This window comes from Carya illinoinensis, chromosome 2, assembly GCF_018687715.1.
Source record: "Carya illinoinensis cultivar Pawnee chromosome 2, C.illinoinensisPawnee_v1, whole genome shotgun sequence".
In the NCBI taxonomy this organism is placed as follows: Eukaryota; Viridiplantae; Streptophyta; class Magnoliopsida; order Fagales; family Juglandaceae; genus Carya; species Carya illinoinensis.
Window position 1 is genome coordinate 32355759 of NC_056753.1, and position 20765 is coordinate 32376523.

General features: G+C 36.1%; 3 protein-coding genes across 4 annotated transcripts; 2 read left to right on the forward strand and 1 right to left on the reverse strand.

The window, feature by feature from the left end:
• Positions 1–202: 202 nt before the first annotated feature.
• LOC122300998 (ATP-dependent 6-phosphofructokinase 6-like) lies at positions 203–5700 on the reverse strand. Of its 2 annotated transcripts, none has more exons than XM_043112047.1 (13): positions 5376–5700; positions 4534–4580; positions 4402–4441; positions 4172–4234; positions 3948–4085; positions 3459–3617; positions 3295–3348; positions 2691–2759; positions 2335–2539; positions 1780–2045; positions 1338–1386; positions 1076–1230; positions 203–798 (listed from the first exon to the last, which is right to left on the reverse strand). In XM_043112047.1, exons 1-13 carry the CDS (start codon positions 5625–5627, stop codon positions 541–543), a joined length of 1755 nt encoding a protein of 584 aa, XP_042967981.1. In that variant the 5' UTR covers positions 5628–5700; the 3' UTR covers positions 203–540. The 2 variants fall into 2 exon arrangements, with proteins under 2 accessions (XP_042967981.1, XP_042967982.1); XM_043112048.1 differs by having other exon boundaries at positions 2410–2539; positions 5376–5696.
• Positions 5701–10904: 5204 nt separating this feature from the next.
• Positions 10905–16503, forward strand: LOC122301000 (mitochondrial-processing peptidase subunit alpha-like). Its single transcript, XM_043112050.1, has 13 exons — positions 10905–11075; positions 12029–12268; positions 12351–12647; positions 13299–13466; positions 13635–13802; positions 13935–14015; positions 14243–14309; positions 14511–14608; positions 14905–14977; positions 15090–15160; positions 15345–15394; positions 16038–16150; positions 16258–16503. The coding sequence occupies exons 1-13, from the start codon at positions 11037–11039 to the stop codon at positions 16308–16310; spliced, it is 1518 nt and encodes a 505-aa protein (XP_042967984.1). The 5' UTR covers positions 10905–11036; the 3' UTR covers positions 16311–16503.
• Positions 16504–17901: 1398 nt separating this feature from the next.
• Positions 17902–20718, forward strand: LOC122300999 (pentatricopeptide repeat-containing protein At1g51965, mitochondrial). Its single transcript, XM_043112049.1, has 2 exons — positions 17902–18865; positions 19135–20718. Exons 1-2 carry the CDS (start codon positions 18095–18097, stop codon positions 20338–20340), a joined length of 1977 nt encoding a protein of 658 aa, XP_042967983.1. The 5' UTR covers positions 17902–18094; the 3' UTR covers positions 20341–20718.
• Positions 20719–20765: the final 47 nt, after the last annotated feature.

Below are 20765 nucleotides of genomic sequence, written 5' to 3' on the forward strand. Positions count from 1 at the left end.
TTTTTGTGATTGGAAATCTTCCCCTAGAAAATAATGGGAGAAGGGGATATCAGTAAATGCCGTGATAGTATAGTGTTACTCAAGGCTGCATCAGAATAGTCGGAACTTGAGTCCGTTCTTGATGAGATTTCACGTCCTCAACAAAAACGAAATTCGTTTTGACATAATTTAAATAAACCAAAAAAGCTTGTTGCCAGAGAAATTTAGAGAAATGAAGCATCTCATGCATGATTTAACACATAGGAGGACCATTGTTCAGAAAATATACAGTGATCCTTTATGAAAGTTTTGCGTGAACAAGCACACATAGGCCCATCTATAGTAGGATAATTCCACACTACAAGCTTACGAATCACCCGAGCATGGGGTGCACTAGGTAGAACTACGATCAACATGCAGCCCAAAATTAAAGGAAAAAGGACAAAGGGAAGAGGGATACCCCAGAAAAACATACAAAACTCCAAATAAGCAGCTGTTCGAGTTGACATGTCCTGCTAGTTATTTTGCAAAGCCGTTGCTGCTGCTAAATGCTTGCTGGTCTCATTCATTCCCATTTATTGAAAGCATAGGTGTTTCTAGCTGTTTCTTATCCTCTGCGACATCATTGGGACCCCCAAGAGTAGTAGTTGTTGCCTGTAAATAGTTATTCCCATTTATTGGTTGGTTTTTTGGTGCTCCCTCTTTCTCATCCCCGAATACATCTTTATGGTCCAAGAAGCTGGGTTGATTAGTTGAAGCCAGTAGCCTTGCCCACATCCTGTCAGTTATCACAACTTTGTTCTGTTTCTCAGTCACACGCTGCACGTACAAGATGCATTCAACATATGGCTCCATGCACACAGCTAAACATGAATAAAAGACACCGTATTTTATTTGAGTAATGCTACTCTTCATCATGAATTTAGCATCTTTAGTCATAAGAGTTGATGTGGCACAATTAAGCGGCCTTTTATGTGAATCACTTAATTGAAATGCCACTCAAAATATGCCATATGAGCTGGCGAGATTGAAAATACAAAATTCACGATAAAGAATGTCATTTCCCTCTTTCTTTTCAAACCATGAAGGAACTTACGTAGAATGGTATGTAAGCATGTCTCCCGTTAACCTGGCCAACTGTGAAGCCCGTATAACCTGCCATTGCACCATGAACGACACTGTGCGAAAGGAGGGTGCAGTACACATTATCAGATGCATTGCTTGGAACAGCACGGATCATGTAAGTGGGATCTGCAAGATGAGCAAAAAAAAATCTGGTCACATCCTTTCCGGCAGATGGTAGGACAAATCGAAGAATGAACAAATAGTTTGACTGACAAAAATTTCAATAAACTGACCTATGTATTTGAGATTTATGGCCATCTTCTTAGTTTTCGAGAAATGATCCTAGAGCAACAAAAAGATACTTGATTAATATGGAAGAACTTAATGCTGCAATCTAGTCTGTAGAAATTGACAGTATTTCTCTGGGGAAAAAGCACTTTTAAACCGCCAAATGATGTTACTCTAATCAAATAAATGGAGCTTAGGATTGTTGTATAAGGGCAAACAATTCCTATATGCTTCCAAATGCAATCTGGTCATTTCTATTTGTCAAACTGAAAAGGGGACGTTAAGCAGTCGAATTACTTTATGCAACTGGCATAATGTCCAAAGCATAATGAAGGCTAAGTTGAAAAGCCTTGTGATAGAGCTAGTCACTATGCATCTCACAACTGCAAGGCATGGCAAACAAAGCATTTAACACCAAAGCGAGATAATACATCCTAGCATCTATACCTTAATCTTCTGAGATATCCAAAGACCCACATCTGGCAGTCGCTTATTTCCAGAAGCATCCTGCTGGTCTGTGGTTCGCATGCTTTCAGAACAAACCTCCTGTTCTGCACCTTCAGCTATTACTATAACCATGTGCCCATTTTCTTTCAGTCTTTTCTCAATGTATTCTAATAGCCCACCAGCTCCTTCAAGATAAAAGGGAGACTCTGGAATCAAGCAACAGTCCACATCTCGGCTAGCTAGAGTTGCATACATTGCTATGAATCCTGCATGAGAATATCTCAGATACAATTACTAGGTGAAGCTGGTTCAAGAAACATTTTTTTATTATTTATAATTGGCCAAGTTGACTAAGAATTAATGCAAGAGAAAGGCCTTAAAAAGATATAAGGCCCTGAATGAGAACATTAATTGACATGGTTGTTTGATATTAGATGGACATGTCGTATTCAGCTCCTTCGATTGAACAAAGATGATCATTCAAGGGACCTTTGGGATTAGATAAAAGTAAAGAAGACCAAGGAGAAAAGTGAATGAAGGTAGAACTGAAAGCACCTGTTTCAAGTTCACCCAACAATTTTGTGGTGTCACATCTCGTGTTAAAATACCTATTAGAGTTATGAAGCCTACCACTGTGCCGGCCCATTAACTTGACAAGACCGATACCATTCTCAAAGCTTTCTGATTCAATATGGGCTGCATTAATAGCTCGTTGAGCCTCTTCAACAGCAGTGTCAAAACCGAATGACTTGTCCATAACCTGAACCAGAACGAGAGCAGAAGATCCAATATGACCTTTTCAGTATCAAATCAAAGTTTGCATCAGGAGAGGGGTATCTATGTGATAAGAGTAATGTGGGTCAATTATGTGTCTGCCAGATTCCAGTAATTGAGTATGGCTTGAGGAGTACCGGAATGTCATTATCAATAGTCTTGGGTATTCCTGCTACTGCAACTTTAAGGCCACGCCTTCTAATTTCCTGCATTGTACAGTGATCTATGAATTACTAACCAATTTATTTGTATATCTTAGATAAATAACTAAATTTTAATTATATTTTATTGAATATATTATTTTCAGTTTGATAATAATTGTTAGAATTGTAAGAAAACTACTAGTACTTAAAAGGATCAAAGTAGTGCCTCTAATGCCATATTAGAATTGTATCGATCAATTCTATATATCAATTGTGCTATACAAGGTGGCCTATGTATAGGAGGCCAAAGGCTATACAAGAGCCTTAACCAACCAATGTGGGGACTCACATAACATATATACACTAACACCAACATATAAACTAACAATAATGTTATAAGATAGTTGACAAGATTCTATATAGGATGAGAACTCAATGCTCTCAGAATTCACGTTTCTAGCTCATTGTGAATATCATTTCTGCCAAAAAATAATAATAATAATCTCGTAATCCCATCACTCTCGAGACACAGGCCATTAAAAATCCTTCAGTCTAGAGCATCGCAGATCAGCATCAGTGCCACATGAAACTGCATTACCTCAAAAATTACGGAAGCCCCTTTTTGAGTTCCATCTCCTCCAATTATGTATACCTGACACAGCATGAAATGGTAAATAAGTTCCAAGCCCACAAATGGGAGTTGTTTGCAAAAGCAGATGCACCAATGTAGGAACTATGAAGGAAAATGGCAGACTTGTGAACCTGATTAATGCCTCGGTCCTGAATGCTGTCAACAATTTTAGAGGTATCTTGGCCCCCTCGCGATGTCCCAAGGATTGTGCCACCCCGTTTATGGATGTCATTCACCACCTTTGGTGTCAAAGGAATTGTATTTCGGGCATAGAAACCTCTGTATCCCCCCTATATGTACAAAGAGACCTCTTTAGTGTATATCATTTGACATTCTTTTAACATCCAATTTGGAATCCGCGTCAAACATTATTATGAATAAAACACAAACCAAAACCAGAGTGAGCAACGAGATCAAAGTGTAAGTCTCTTTATGGAGGTCTGAAAGTTTGAGAGGAAGGAAAGGAAAATAAGAAAGAATGTCAATGAGAACATTTCAAGTATCTTTATCATTCTAATTTTATTTTCCTTGCACATTCAAGTTTACGTTTCTTTGTACTTCCGATGATCTGAACGGAGCCCTAAAATGGGTTTGAATGAATGACAGATGCATTTGCTCACCTCTATCCCAAGAACCTTGTGGACACCATACATGTGGTATAAGCCACAAACTATTTCCCTGATCACTGTATTTAGACCAGGACATAGCCCTCCACATGTTACAATGCATGCATAGACTTCCTCTGGTTCAAAATACACCTGATAAATTTTCAATGAGCCAATATTCTGAATAACATGGACATAATAAAAATACATCAATGAAAAAGAAAGTAAAAGTCAAAAACCTTTTGACGAGGTCCAGCACGGCGAAAATGTATCCCTCTTGGACTATTCTTCTCAACAACAATCTATACATAGGAAACAGATTAGAAAATTGCACCCTAACATTTCAGCAAAGCCTTTAAACTACAACAATTCAGATCCAGAAATCCAATTTTGACAGGGGAAAAAAGGTCAGATAGTTACTAGCAAAATAATAGCTCAATCTGAAAGAAGAATCAGTGGAGATCATTACCTTTTGAGCAACAGTATCATCCATATTAACAAAATACTGCCTGATCAACCAAAAGACAGCTTTAATGAATCTGGAATTTGGATATACAAATGCCGCAAACAGCCAAAAAAAAAAAAAAGAAGACAAACTTACTTCACAACTGAGTATGCAGGATTGACTTGTAATGGATTCGAATATGTCTGCATGATGACATTTCATGAAGAATAAGCTGTATGTCACATAAAGACCCTTCCTCTTCAGGTCACGCTTATTACAGGCAATCTCAGTGTTTACAAGACTTCACAGTCTGACTATGTGTTGATCTCAAAGTCACAATCTTTTATAAAGTACTATTCTTTGAAAAGGAACGCTATTTTATGAAATTCAAATGTCTTACACTATTATTTGCAAGCACAAAAGCTTCTTTCCTTAATTGCTTCGTTCTCTCTGTTTCTGGCCCTTGGGCCTTATGTTCACTCTGTCGTTAAAACGAACATGTACCAGATTTATTTTCTCAGGAAAAATACTTTCTACACATTAAAACAAAAAAAAAGATAAGAAAAACTAGCTGAATCCCCTTTTTAGTGATTGACCTTTTTTCACGAGAAAAAAATGGATTCGCTCAAACTACTATTAGATACTAATTTAATTTACTCTACGGCGTTGAGTATTTTTCGTTTTGAGAAATAAACCAAAAATAGCACGTAAACCTTGTCAGTTCCCTTTCCTTCTCATTCAGTTGGTTCTCTCTGCAACGAAACTCGCCGTTATGAAAAACACGCATACATAGAGCAAGTCAAAGTTATAAACTGTTAGAAAAAAAACCATGAATCTCTTTTCATTTACTTCTATATGTTTTCTCTGCAACCAAAAAGAAAATCAAACAATATTAAAGCTCAAAGCGAGACCGGAAGTGTAAATTTCCTTTTGCATTTATTTTCCTCTGTTTTTCTCAACAACCAAACACCCACACACAGAGAGAGAGAGAGAATTACAGGGATTTCAGGTATGTAATCCGTCAAGTGCGGAACATCTTCGAGAACGTAACCAGAGGGGCCGGTGACGATTTTGGGCTCGGAATTGACCAAGTTCTCCATGGAGCCATTCATGGAAGTGGGAGAGAGGGCGGAGAAGTGTCGGCGGCTGTGATTGGGAGAGGAAGAGTAAAGGTTTGTGGGGTCGAAGCACCGGAACCTTGGAGTAGAAATGGAAACGGAGCTAGAGATGGTAGAGTGACGAGAGTCCATGGAACCAGATGGAACTTGCGACTTGCGAGTGTGAGCAGGGGACTTTGAACCCAACGCCAATATTTGTAGAAAACGGTCGATCTATTATTACCTGGCGCGGTGGCAGTTAGTGGACTTTTAACATTTTAATATGAATTTTAGCATGTACAAGTAAAGTTGGTACTAATTTATATATTAATATAAAAAAATTAAATATTAATATTAAATTTTTTATATTTAAAATTTAAATTAATACTATTTTTAATATATAATTATACTTATAATTAAATTTAAATTTTCTTTAAATTATAGTCATACGTCACCCCAAGCTTCCAACCCATAGGCCCTGCCACCTTGGGGTCTTCTCCCATTACCTTATTTTTTTTTTCTTCTTCTTCTTTTTTTATCCTTCTTTTTGAAGAAATATTTATTATATTTTCTAAATGATATTTGTTCCACTATTAGGCATAAAAATTGTTGCCATGTTGGGTATTTTTTTTCTAATTTTTGTTATTTATTTATTCTTTTAAAAAAATAATTTGTATAACCTTAAGATATATAAGTTTTGTTCATTCATTTTAAAAAGTGGAAAAATTTTAGACACATATAAAAAGAGAAATTCTATATAAAAGCCTTACACCATATACTTACACTTAATCAATATATAATTTGTCATTTTTATCCTTGTATCTTAATACTTAAATATGTGTATATTTAAATAGAATGATAAAATAGTAAGTCACATATTGATTAGGTAAAAGTGTATAATGTAAGACTTCCTTGTAGCATTTCTCAAAAAATATATTTTTTTTTATAGTAAACTTTACTTTATTTTAATAGGAGTGCGTAAAACTTATACACTCTAAAACTATATCTAGTGTTACTTTATCCTTTCATTAATCGATGATATCCTTCGAACCTCCTGAATGTCAATTATTTTTAATCATGCTTGGTAAGATATATACTAAATATGTGATATAATCTTAATATTTTTTTTGTGTTTGATAAAGGGTAATGATCTTAATGCTTGAAAGTATAATGTGTAATCAATATAACGATAGATTGATGAATATATAATAGTTTGCTTAAGTAGTTAAGTGTGTGACTCTTAATTTTTATATATTAATTCATGATGTATATATGAACCGTCCATTAACCACCATATTAGAATATTTATTGTATATATGAGGGTGACATGCATATTGAACCCATCATCCTCTCTTGCCAGTTGCCAAAAATAACTTCTCTTCCTACTCTTCGATTCCGGATGTACCGCCCAATGAAAGGTTATATGATTATTCATTGACATCCTCTTCAATTTAGTGGCCGAATCAAACCGTCAAATACAAAGAGAGAGTGAGAGAGAACGTCAAATTATTAAAATATTTGTACCTAGTTTACGGTTTATTCCGCCCAAAAATACCATACAAACAATATTAAATGATATAATATAAGACTTACATGATATATTTAAATCTGAGCATTGCTAGCCGGCCTGCTCGGCATGCTCGTTTGACGTGGGATGCCACATGGCCTGCTTTCAAAATAAATAAATAAAAAATCTAGCTCCAAATTGTCTCCCTCCCTTCATCACATTGCCAAACTTATTTTCAGTTAAAAATCTTGTTCCCTCTTGGCTCCTCCTATCGCCTCCCTCCCTCTCTCCCTCCCTCCCAAGCATTCTGTCAGTTGGGACGGTTCTCTTCGTCGTCGAGCATTCACATCAACCATTAAAGATCTATAGGGCAACCAGAACGGTGATAGCATAATAGCAAAATAGAGTTTTCTTTATGAAAACTTTTACTTGCAGTCTTAGTTGGAGATTGTATATGTAGACTCTTTATTAAAAGAGAAAAAATATCATTTTAAAATAGATATTTTAATAATTTTAAAAATTTTTAAAGATGAAATTACATATACTTATATTGCAGTCCCCAAATAAAGACTATACGTAACATTACTCTTTCTTTATATATAACTATATCAACCAACTCCATCAGACAAAGTCAAGCTCATGAATGATGTTGAAATTAAGAAACCAACATGTCAATACATTAAAAGTTCACCTAATAAATTTATGTAGTGTTGGACAAAGTTGAACTATGCTAAATTTGTCTATCAACTCTTATTTGTCTTCGTATAAAATCTAACAGTCTTCTACAAAATGGATATGGAATTTTATAAAAAATTTATGTGTAATTATTTTTGTGCACTCTATTAATATGATTGCTTATGTATTAAAAAAATTGATATAGTCAGTCACATCAGTAGAATGCGTACGAAGTATGTAAAAATGACTATATATAACATTATTCGAAATTATATATATATAATTAAACTATTACTAGTAGAAAGTGGCATGTAAATTACATATCTTAAATGAATGTTAATTACCTTCAACCTTGTTAACTTATTTGCGACTCCATACAATCAATATGTCTCCGTCCATCATATGAGGTCATGTTTCATGCTGTGATATTAATTAAATACAGGTTTTGACACAAAGTGAAATGATCTCATCGCACGCATACATTTGCATGCATTATTAAATATATGACGAACGATGATTTACTTTTTTTCTATTGCATAATTAACTCCTAATGATGTAATATTGATGCTGATGGCATTGCTATAGTCAGCACGCATACTAGAAAAGTCAACTTGCAAAAGTAAATAATTAAAAAATCTATCAGAAAAAAGCATGAATAACTCCCATTGCACATAAAACAAAGTCTTCTATGACTGCATGACATATGGTCCTGAATTCATTATTAGTATTATTAATATTATTATTATGGCTCACGCACGATTTGAATAGGCTATAAGAAGACATTTAATATTGCAGTCTATGTAAATCAGCAACTTATTATTATTATTATAAATCAAGAGTAGCCATAATATTATTAGATATAGTCATAGGTATTCAAGTCTTGCACTTTTTTTTTGAGAAAAAAAAAATATATATATATATATATATTCACTATCGTGTCTCGGATTTATCTATTGTTTTTAAATAGTAATGATACAATACAATCTTTTTTATAATCATTTTTTTTAAATTGATGATATTTATATAAAATGAAGCTATTTTTACAAGTTATCCTCTTTAAAATCAATAGATAAATCCAAGACACGATATTGAATTTTTTTAAAAGATTATTTTATAAAAATATCTCTCTTTTAAAAGAGTGTTGTATAAAGATTGTAAAAAATAATTATATATGTATCATTTTCTTTTTTTCAAATCGAGCACGCTAAACTTCTACACCCTTTAACTCTAGAAATCATTTTTCTTTGCAATAGTTGTCAGATTATAAGAGCAATGTTACTGTACTCCATAATTTATACAATTCACTTTGTTTTTGGATATGATAATATAGTGTCACGTGACTTATTAAAATATATATATAAAAAACAAAATAACATTAGAAAACATAAAAATAAAATAAAAAATAAAAAACGAAAATTCTAAATTTTCACTACCTATTTATAGTTGTGTTTTTTATTTTTTAATAAATTTCGTAACATCATATTATAATACCACAGCAAGAGAATAAAGTAGGTTGTATAAATTAGCTACATAGCTTATCATGATATTATCGCATTCGAATAATCAATGGCCGATAGCTTTTCCTCCCTTTTTTTCTTGGGCTCTTCAAATATCGACCTGGCCGGAACTCCAAGGAGATGTTTTTCACGGGCTCTTCAAATATCAACTAACTCTTCTCCACTATCAACAGTAAGACATGAAAATGAAGAATGGCGAGACATTAATTTATGAGTGAATCTTATAAATGGCCAAACTGTTTTTCCCCCATCAACAGCCTTTAATAGGTGACTTTCATGTAGACAACTCATTTTAACAAATATGTGCCCCCACTCCATGATATTACGCACGTTGCCCTCTCCCAATCTAGCCTCCCACGGAACCAAAATCACTCTCCTCGCCCACTGCCCAGATCCCTCACCCCTCTTTTGGTCTATTTGTGTTTTCGTTAATGGCTTCAATTTAAGAAACCAACAATTTCTCTTGCTTGCTCTGTTTTTCTCTCTCTTCCATGAAAATAACTAACTAGTTTTATATTTTTGGTGTTGACTCTTGAGTATTGTGTGAAAGGAAGTCCTACGAATTGTTCTTATTTTTCCTGATCCGAAATTTTCCTTTCTTCTAAAGCATGCCTTTTCGCCAAGTGGGCTTCTTGTTTCGTACAGAAGTCATTTGCCTTTTGATTGTTTAAAATGTTGCTCTGCAAAAGCCATTTGCCTTTTGGTTGTTGGAAAAGGTTGCTTTGTTTTCCCCTTTTCAAGCCCATAGGGTTAGGGTTAGTAGAAAATAAGGATTCTTTTTATTGTACCGTTTACTGCAAAAAAGTTTTGAAGGTCCTAAATAAGTGGCTTTGCAAATTATGGTTTGTTTCATGAGTCAAGTTGTCCAATTTTGACTGAAATGTTAGAGGCAGAGATGAAGATGGAGATAGATGGAGATAGAGATGAGAGAGATCGGCGATAGAGATAGGTGACGGCAGAAATGACGGACGGCAGGAGAAGATGAAAGGATTGAGAAATACATGAGGGGTCAAGGGTCTATTCAGATGAAAATTTAGTATGTTGTAGTCCATTGGCTTAATGTGAAATAATCAATATTTCAAAATCTAATTGGGGGCTGTTTATGTGTAAAGAGCAGATTGGCCACTCCAACAATTGACCGCTCCAAAGCGGTTCTGTTAATTTATCTATGAAAGTGATTCTCATTCATCACTAAAGCCATTTGAAAAAAAAATACTTTAACTACAAATTGATTTTATTAAAGTAAATTTATAAACTAGTGTAATTTGATATAATACGTCAAGTTATAAAATTAAATTTATTATGAAGTAGATATAATAGATTATATAAAATTATATCAGTTTATGAGTATATTTTTAATAATTGTTTTTGTGTTTATAGCAATATAGCAATTCTCCCATTTGAATTCCTTGTGCTGCAGTGCGATCCATGTATCTGTCAGACTAGCTGCTAGATTTATGCTTTTCATCTCTGGCAATGGATAAATTTCCTCTAAAGTTTGAGGTTCAAAACTCAAGAGATCAAGCCATCAAGGTTGCAGAATGGGCTCTTAATTTGTTTTCACATCTCCCGTTTGTAGTATGGATTGAAAAATTCTGCCCATTATTTCATGTAATTTATCATTTTTGTGCTGATGTGATGTATCCAATTCTTCTCCAAACATGATGACGTGGCCAAATCAGATTGAAAGACAAAATCCATTGCATCAATGTTAACCGCAGAGGATCCAACCCTCCCGAAAACCCAACCCAAAGCCTGTTCTCTTGTTCCTGTAGCACCGGTTCTTTCAGAAAACCTCAAAAAGACACGCAGACTGCGATCCTCACAAAGGTTTCCCAGGGCTTTATTGCTATCTACCTTAACATGTACCGAGCCGCAGCTTCCCGTCTTAGGTTTCTCAAGGTCAGTACAACTATCAAACTCCGCCCCCCTGAAAACCCTAACTTTTTGTTTGGTTTACTAGAAATCGCTGGAGAGAGAATAATTTGATTAATCAGCTTCTAACTCTTAGTTATCTGGGCCTCGTAGTAAAAGGGTCGAGAAACATTTATGTTTTATTTCTTCTTTTTCCCATTAAACTTCGAATTGTTATCTGTTAGATCTGATTTTATTGTCATGGGTTAGTCAGATAATGGTTGTTTTACTGATGATTGAGTATGATTTTTTCGAAGAGCTTGAATTGGAGGAGAGCTTAATACGAGACTTCTGTTTAGGCTACAAACCTGTGGAATGGGATTATCGTTGTGGGGGCAGGGGAAAATGTGTTGCAATGTTCGTTCTCTCTGTTTAGTTGCCGAGATATTCCATTAACACTTTTGCATTAGATTCAAATTTCGAATAAGCTTTTATTTCTCTCGTATGCCAGTTATTTTTTTCAAGCTTTTCATATTGTTTTTGGGTTTTAGTAGTGTAAAAAAAATTTAAACTAAAAATTCTATACTTCTGTTTTCTTGTTGTTTTAACAACTAAATGCGGCCTTAAAAATCTCACTATCTTGAGTCTTCAATTTTGTTTCAATCAATTGTGGTTGTTTTTTGGTTGTGGGTGGGTGTTTTTGGGGGTGGTGGGGGGAAGAATGACTGTTTCACTTGCAACTACTCTTCAATGTGAAATTGGGATACATATAGGGATCTTTGCTTTTATATGCCGGGAAAAAAATAGAACTGTTGCATTTGATTCTGATGGTAGCTTCTTTATACCGATGCGCCTTTTCATTTTTATCCAATAAAATTTGTTTTTTCCTCCATGTATTGAAATGTGCAACCCATTGGTAGAAAATCATCACAGAGTATTTCTACATTGTTGAATTACTAACTGGAAATGAATTGCCCCATGTGATGAAATTGCTTGAGTAGGATCATGTGGGCACTTTGGGTGCCACTAGGTTTGCAACTTCCAGCGCAGTTACTGAAAAGCAGTCTTCAGGGGGCCTCTTTAGCTGGCTGACGGGTCAACAGTCTAGAACTCTACCTTCTCTGGAGATCCCACTAGCAGGCGTGGCCCTCCCTCCTCCGCTACCCGATCATGTTGAACCAGATAAAACTAAAATTACAACTCTTTCTAATGGTGTCAAAATAGCTTCGGAAACATCGCCGGTATGGAAAAAAGTGTTGCATCCCTTGTATTTTTTTAAATGTGTTTAACTCCTTTCTCATTTTGATGGTTGGTCTTAATCAGAACCCTGCAGCATCCATAGGATTATACCTTGATTGTGGTTCCATTTATGAGACCCCAGAATCATTTGGGGCTTCGCACTTGTTAGAACGGATGGCCTTCAAGAGCACAACAAATAGAAGCCACTTACACATTGTGAGGGAAGTGGAGGCAATCGGAGGTAACATAGGAGCCTCAGCCTCTCGGGAGCAAATGGGGTACACTTTTGATGCACTAAAAACGTACGTTCCTCAAATGGTAGAGTTGCTTGTTGACTCTGTGAGGAACCCTGCCTTCTTGGATTGGGAAGTCAACGAAGAGGTAATATTTGTTATTTACCTGTTACTTTGTCACGTTGACTAGTTGTGATTACATATTGTCAGGATAAAGAACCCCCCAATTTACACCATCCATCGTAGCCTACTGGTAGTTATCCTCCTTAATCCTGCAGGGAGGGAGGGATTTGGAGGGTGGGAGAAGTGTATGGCTGTTATTTTTTGGCAGTATGGGAAAAAAGAAGAAGAAGAAGAGTTTATGTTTCCTTTCAGAATCTTCCCTTTCCACATTTATTTTGTATATTTTCTTTGGTTTTCTTAATTTTTGGACCTTGAGTGGCCATGGGTTTAAAGATAAGTCTACCATATTCAACTTGAAGGGTTGGACACTTCTCATATTTGACCAAGTGGCATGTTGAACTCTCTCTGTTACATAACTGCTGACATTTATGAAACCGGTTAGAATGCTTTACATACTTGCTTAGCTATTAATTAATAGATTGGGCACAGAAGTACTCTACTACTTTTCCTATAGGTTTTTGTTACGAACTTATCAAATTCTTTTGCCCATTGCTTTTGTTTCCATGTCATTTCATCATTCACATGTTTATTGCCCGTGGATCCTAGCCAATCCTTTTGTCTATACTTTTCGGCTGCACCAAATGTTCTGATCATTGTTCACTATATTTTTATATAGTTGCTAAAGGTGAAGGCAGAGCTCGGAGAACTTTCTAATAATCCTCAAGGCTTACTATTGGAGGCAATTCACTCAGCTGGTTACTCTGGTGCATTGGCAAATCCACTTTTGGCTTCGGAAGCCGCATTAAACAGATTGAATGGTACCATTTTGAAGGAATTTGTTGCTGTAAGGCCAAGAAACTTTATGACAAGTGTTTTGCACTATTAATTCTTAATTGAAATATAGAATGTTGGCAAGTCTTGTTTGAATTTCCTTGATTCTATTATTTTTATTTGCGTTTCTTCCATGTGTGTTTTTGCACTTAATAGATGAAGTTTCATTCTGGCATTTCAGGAGAATTATACTGCTCCTCGGATGGTTCTTGCAGCATCTGGGGTTGAACATGATGAGCTTCTGTCCATTGCAGACTCACTTCTCTCTGACTTACCAAGCACACGCCGTCTTGAAGAGCCAAGATCTGTATACGTTGGAGGGGATTATCGTCGTCAAGCTGATATAGGGGTGTGTATCACTAATCATCCTTAACCATTATTTTTTTTTCAAAGTTCCATCCTTCCCCCCCCCCCCCCCCCCCTCCCCTCCCCCCAGGTCTTAATGTGTTTTTACTTGTCTGTTAACTCTTTGCAAGAACAGAACACACATATTGCTCTTGCTTTTGAAGTTCCTGGTGGCTGGCGTAAAGAGAAAGAAGCTGTTCTTGTGACTGTTCTTCAGGTGCTGCATTTAACCTTGGCATCTTAATGAGATTTTATGGTTGGGATCATCCATGCGTCATATATCTGTTCTTGCATCCCCCCCCCCCCCCCCCCCCCCCCCCCCCCCCCCCCCCCAAAAAAAAAAAAACACACACACACACAATAAAAAAAGGCACCGCTTGTGTGGGGGAAAAAAAAAAAAGTCATTCTTAAATGGCTGTGAATTAACCGGCAAGAATTCTGCAGATGCTTATGGGAGGAGGTGGTTCATTCTCTGCTGGGGGCCCTGGAAAAGGGATGCACTCACGACTATGTAAGTTTTACCCAGGTTTTCTTGGTCAATTAAGCTGAATATATTTACTTCTATTTTGGTTCTGTTTAATTATGTTTGTATTAATTTTTTTCCCCTAAGACTGGCCTTTGATCTGGTTATGTTTACTTATATTTGATTTTCACAAGGTGTATGTATGCGAATCTTTCTAACATCTAAATTTTTTTGTGTATTTGAACACAGATCTGAATGTCTTGAATGAATACCAGCAGATCCAATCATTTTCTGCATTCAACAGCATCTTCAATGAGACAGGATTGTTTGGCATTTATGCTAGCACTGTAAGGCATATACCATCTAAACTTCACATCATTGTGTTGACTCCACATAAATTCATCTAGATGGTCTGTATCGAAGACTTTATTTTACTTCTTTTTTTTTGGCTTGACATTGCAATTTGATTTATTGTTATTTGTGGTATCTTCAGATATAGCATTTTTTTCAACAAAAAGATTAATGCTGTTCTAGATTTTTGGACATGATTTAATTTATTTTGATGATTAGATATTTAAAATTCTTATTGCTACCATTTTTATTTTCATTACTAAGCTCGTGGATGCTCAATTTGTGGACACAGGGCCCTGACTTCGCGCCAAAAGCAGTTGATATAGCAGCAGGAGAATTAATCTCAATTGCAACACCTGGAAAAGGTTAGCCTTGCATTCCTGTCATTGTGTCTTTTTCTTGGTGAGATTTATGTCATAAGTCCTATCCATTGTCTTTGATTTTCCTTTCTTCTTTCTTTTTATTCCTGTGTTGCAGTTACCGAGGTGCAGCTTAATCGTGCTAAAGAGTCCACAAAATCTGCTGTCTTGATGAATCTGGAATCTAGAGTAGCTCCCCAAACCCTCTCTCTCTCTCTCTCTCTCTCTCTCTCTCACACACACACACATATTAAGTTAATTTTGTTTATGTTTTGTGTTGCGCCTTTGCTGTCTGCCCCGGGGCACATTTTGATGAATTTATTATTTGGTTTTTGTTTCTCTGTTATTGCCTTTTAATTGGTGTATTACACAGATGATTGTATCAGAGGATATAGGGAGGCAGATTTTGACTTATGGAAAGAGGTATGTCGAGTAGCTGGACACACCCTTTCTCTTCTATATGCATACATGCACAAACATTTTTCTTGGAGCGATTTCTTAACACCTTTCTGCTTGTGCTATAGTAAAATCATATCATTGCAACTAGTCTAACAGACTTTAATTTTTTAGTACATGATATTTGTTGCAACAGTGACAAAAAATAAGACAAATAGAAGGAAGCGTCTTTCTTGTTTGTAGACTATCACAACATAAAAATTCTAGAGGAAAATATGCTTTGCACCCTTAAACTGATAACCTTATTTATTTTGTGGTACCTAAACCGTCAAAGTTGAGACATTACACACTTCAACTACCTTTTTTTAGTATATCAAATAACACCTCATCCTACTCTAGCTGTTAAGATGGCGAAAAACTGGTGATGATCTTGATCTAAATATTTTGTAACTTGATAGTTTTGAGAGCCAATTGTCTCAACTTTGATAGTTGAAGTACAACAACGGCTTTAGTTGTTTTCTGAAAGTCTTGCTGTGTGTCTTATGACATACTGAACAATGGTGATAATTGTTTCCTAAGATCAGAATATATCTGCTTTCTGCACTGTATTGATCTTGCGATCGCAAAATGTTTGTATAATTAGTTGTTATAACTGGTTTTGACCTTGCAGGTTGCCTGTGGAGCATTTCTTGAAGGCTGTGGATGAAATCACATTGAAGGATATTACTATCATATCACAGAAGATCATTTCTTCACCTCTGACAATGGCATCGTATGGGGATGGTAAATTTTTTTTTTTTTTTAAAGAATATCTTATCTCTCTTTTTCATCTCTCTCTCTCTCTTCTTTCATGTGGCATGGGTTAATAAGAATATTTCCCTTTTGTGCAGTTCTTAATGTCCCCAGCTACGAATCTGTTAGCAGCAAGTTCCATGCAAAATGAGTCTCTTTGTTTCCATAAAAATTTTTTTTAATAAAATATTGAAAGAAGAGATTTTTGGTGATTGTAACAATGTATCTCTTCGACAAATTAATGTTGTTTCTTCACGTTGTTGTCGTTCATGACAATGATAACATGTCATACCATTTGTTTTTGTTTCATGCTTATAATTTAAACAGCGTTGTGGATTATGCAATACGTATATTCAAATTAGTCGTAGCCGAAAGGACGAGAAACTTATCTTTAGAGCCTTGGTCATGGAGTCCCAACTTTGTTGCCGTCGGCCCAGTGAGCATCGTGAATAGTTGGCGAAACCAAACCGAATGCGTAAAATTCTACTTGAGATACAAAAACTTCAATGAGAACAATAAAAAATAATTAATATTAATAGGATTCAAAATATAGCAAAACAACCAAAAAAAAAAAAAAAAGATTTTAAAATGCCCTTTAAGGTTTTACAATAAGGGAAATATTTTAGACATAAATAGATATATAAAATAAATCTAAAAATTAATATAGTTTGATGTGATATATCAGATTATAAAATTATTTTTATTGTAAATTAGATTTAATAAATCTTATGAAATTATATGAATTTGTAGGTTTACTTTTGTGTAATATCTTTGTGTATGTAACGATTCTTTTCAAAGTTTTGAATACCATTTCGGTGATCATTTCAATTAAGGTATTGAAACAAAATATTTCAGTATTGCCATGTTTCGGTGTACCGTTTCGAGATTAATTATATATTATACATAAATATTTTATGTATATATAAACTAACAACTAATAAAATATATATATGTAAATGTGTATCATGTATGTGTATATATAGAAGAATTGAATATTTATAAAATGAATATATGTTGAAAAAAATCACAAACTTGAATTAAGACATAAAAATAAAGAAACAAAATAAAAGAATAGATAAATTATTAAAAATAATTATATTAAAAAAATATAGAATGAGGGGACACATTTAAAGTTATAAAAATTAAAATTATAGAAATATATTAATATTTTAGAATTAATTAAATATAGTTTGGATTTAAAATTTACAAAAATACCATCTAAGTATAAAAAAATTACAAAAATAACCCGAAACGGAATGGGGCCGAAACGTCAATTCCGACGAAAATAATCAGATTTTGATCAGAATGGCTGAAACAAGACTGAAATGACCGAAATTTGAATTGAAACAGAATGAGATAGTAGAGTGTACCGGACACTGTACCGAAACAGCAAATGGCCGGAACAGAACGGAATTCAAAACCTTGGTTCTCCTACAATAAATTGCATCAATTTCTCGTCTTCAAATTCTTCAATATTGCGTTACGTTTAGATGCTGAGATTAGTTAAATTAATTTGTGAATAATAATATTTTGTAGATTCTATTAAATTTAATTTAATTTTTTTAAGTTAAGAAGAGTTTAAATTTTTAAATTAAAATATATGAAATAAGTTGAAATGAATTTAATTTTTTTATAAAAATTAAACAAGTAATAAATTTTATTAATAATTATTTTAAAATAAATTAAAATAAATTGAGTTTAATTCAACAATAAAATACAACCGTATCTTGTTAGCTCTCAAAACTTACCATAAAGCCATAGCTCGTAGCTGTGTATTTTTTTTCCTCCGTTCGGCTCATCGGAGCTCATATCACCAGCCCATTATCAAAACGACGTCGATTACTACATTGGCCATTCCCACTCGATACTCTTCAAAAACTGCGGAGCCACCGAACCAGTAAACCCACGCACGTAGACGAACCGGCAAACGCCACCATGAAACCCCACCTCCACGCTTGCGCCACCGCGTTTAACAACACCCGCCGCCACTACGCCACGAAATACACGGCAAAGGTTACCTCCACCTCACCCACCGGACGCTCTCTCTCCGCTGAGGTCACCCCTATCCCTTCTCCATACCCCACCGATATCCGCGGCTACACGCTCCCCCGTCGCCACGTCATCTGCAAGGCAACTCAGATCCTCCTCCTCCAATCCCGTCCCTCCAAGTCGCATAACTCCGGCCGAAATCCCTTCCTCGATCTGTCCAACTATCTCCACTCCCTCCCTCTTCCCCTCACCGCCTCCGAGGCCTCCGAAATCCTCAAATCCCTAAACGACCCCTCCCTCGCTCTCAGGTTCTTCCAACTCTGCCCCACCATTTCGCCTAATTTCCAACACGACTCTTTCACCTACACCCGCCTCCTCCTCATCCTCTCCAAGTCCTCCTCCCCGGACCGCTTCGACCTCGTCCGCTCCGTCCTCTCCCAGATGGACCTGTCCAACACGCGTGGCACCATCTCCACCGTCAACATCCTCATCGGCTTCTTTGGCAACTCCGAGGACTTGGACCTCTGCACATCCTTGATCAAGAAATGGAACCTCACCATGAACGCCTACACCTACAAGTGCTTGCTCCAGGCGTATCTGCGCTCCCTCGATTCTGACAAGGCTTTCGACGCCTACAACGATATGCGTCGCCGAGGCTACAAATTGGACATTTTTGCGTACAACATGTTGTTGAATGCTCTAGCCAAAGATGAAAAGGTCTGCATTAATACATTCTCAATCGTATTATGTTGAGGAACATGTATTCGTTTAGTGTTATACTGTTATGTGCTAGTCATTAATTTTTATTTTTGATTTCGTGATTCGATTTTGCTATTTGAATGAAAGGAATATGAGTCAAGATTAACGAGTAACATCAAAGATTGAGTTGCTGCTAATATTTAGGAAGTGAACTTTTTCAGCAATTCTTGTGCCTTACTTTTTCAGTTTGATTGGTCCTGATTATCTGATCTGCAGAATTGTGACAGGTTGACCGGGCTTACAAGGTGTTTGAAGAAATGAAACGGAAGCACTGTGAGCCGGATGAGTTTACATTCACAATCATGATCAGAATGAATGGAAAGATTGGTAAAGCTGATGAAGCATTGTCTCTCTTTCAGGAAATGCTAGCAAAGGGCTTCGCCCCAAATTTAATTGCTTATAATACCATGATCCAGGCACTTGCTAAGGCTCGGATGGTTGACAAGGCCATTCATCTCTTCTCTAAAATGGTAGAGAATGAGTGTCGGCCTAACGAATTTACGTACAGTGTCATCTTGAATGTTCTGGCTACAGAAGGGCAGCTTGGTAGACTAGATGAGGTTGTGGAAATATCAAAGAAATACATGAATAAGTTGATATATGCATATCTTGTAAGGACACTGAGCAAGCTGGGCCACGCAGGTGAAGCTCACCGGCTATTTTGCAAGATGTGGAATTTCCATGATAGGGGGGATAGGGATGCTTACATGTCCATGTTAGAGAGTTTATGTAGTTCAGGTAAGACAACTGAGGCGATGGACCTGCTGGGCAAGATTCATGAAAAGGGAATCAACACCGATACAATCATGTATAATACCGTTTTCTCAGCTCTTGGCAAGTCGAAGCAAGTTTCGCATATTCATGATCTTTTCGAGAAGATGAAACAAGATGGTCCTTCGCCAGACACATTTACTTATAATATTCTGATCTCCAGCTTTGGTAGGGCTGGGAAGGTCGATGAGGCAGTTAGAATTTTTGAAGAACTTGAGAATAGCAATTGTACACCTGACATTGTCTCGTATAATTCCTTAATCAATTGCCTTGGGAAGAATGGTGATCTTGATGAAGCTCACATGAGGTTTAAGGAAATGCAGGAGAAAGGATTAAATCCCGACGTCGTCACATACAGCACACTCATAGAGTGTTTTGGCAAGACGGATAAGGTCGAGATGGCCTGCAGGTTGTTTGATGAGATGATTGCCGAGGGATGCTGTCCTAACATTGTAACGTACAATATTTTACTCGACTGCCTTGAGAGGTGCGGGAGAACTGCAGAAGCAGTGGATCTGTATGCAAAACTTAAACAGCAGGGGTTGGCACCAGATTCGATTACATATGCAGTGTTGGAACGGTTGCAAAGTGGTTCACACAGAAAATTCAGACTTCGCAGGCAAAGTCCGATTACTGGTTGGGTTGTTAGCCCTTTGAGATGATGAAAGCTTGAAATTTTTTTTGCAGTCTAGCTGACTAAATTGCTCTGCCTCTTAAGAGGCGCCGGCATCAAAAGATAAACAATCTTAAATCTTCTATACACATCCACAGGGAGGTTTTATGTTCAGGAAAGCGACCTAGTTTTGGGTTCGATTCAATTTATGATGCAAACTTCTTTTTTTCTTTCTTTCATAATGGCAGAGACAGTAGAGTTTGTATTGGTTACGTGTGGATTTCGAATCACCCAGGTTACTTTGAATTGAACACAACAGAGCATTAAGTGGTAGGTAAGCATGGTGTGCTGTTGCTCTAATGTAACTGTAAAGGAAGATTGCTGATTCAGTCCATGCATCAAATCTACTTTACTGGATGGTGTTTGAGATATGGTTATTATAGATGTGATTGAAGTGTTAGGTTTAAAATCAAA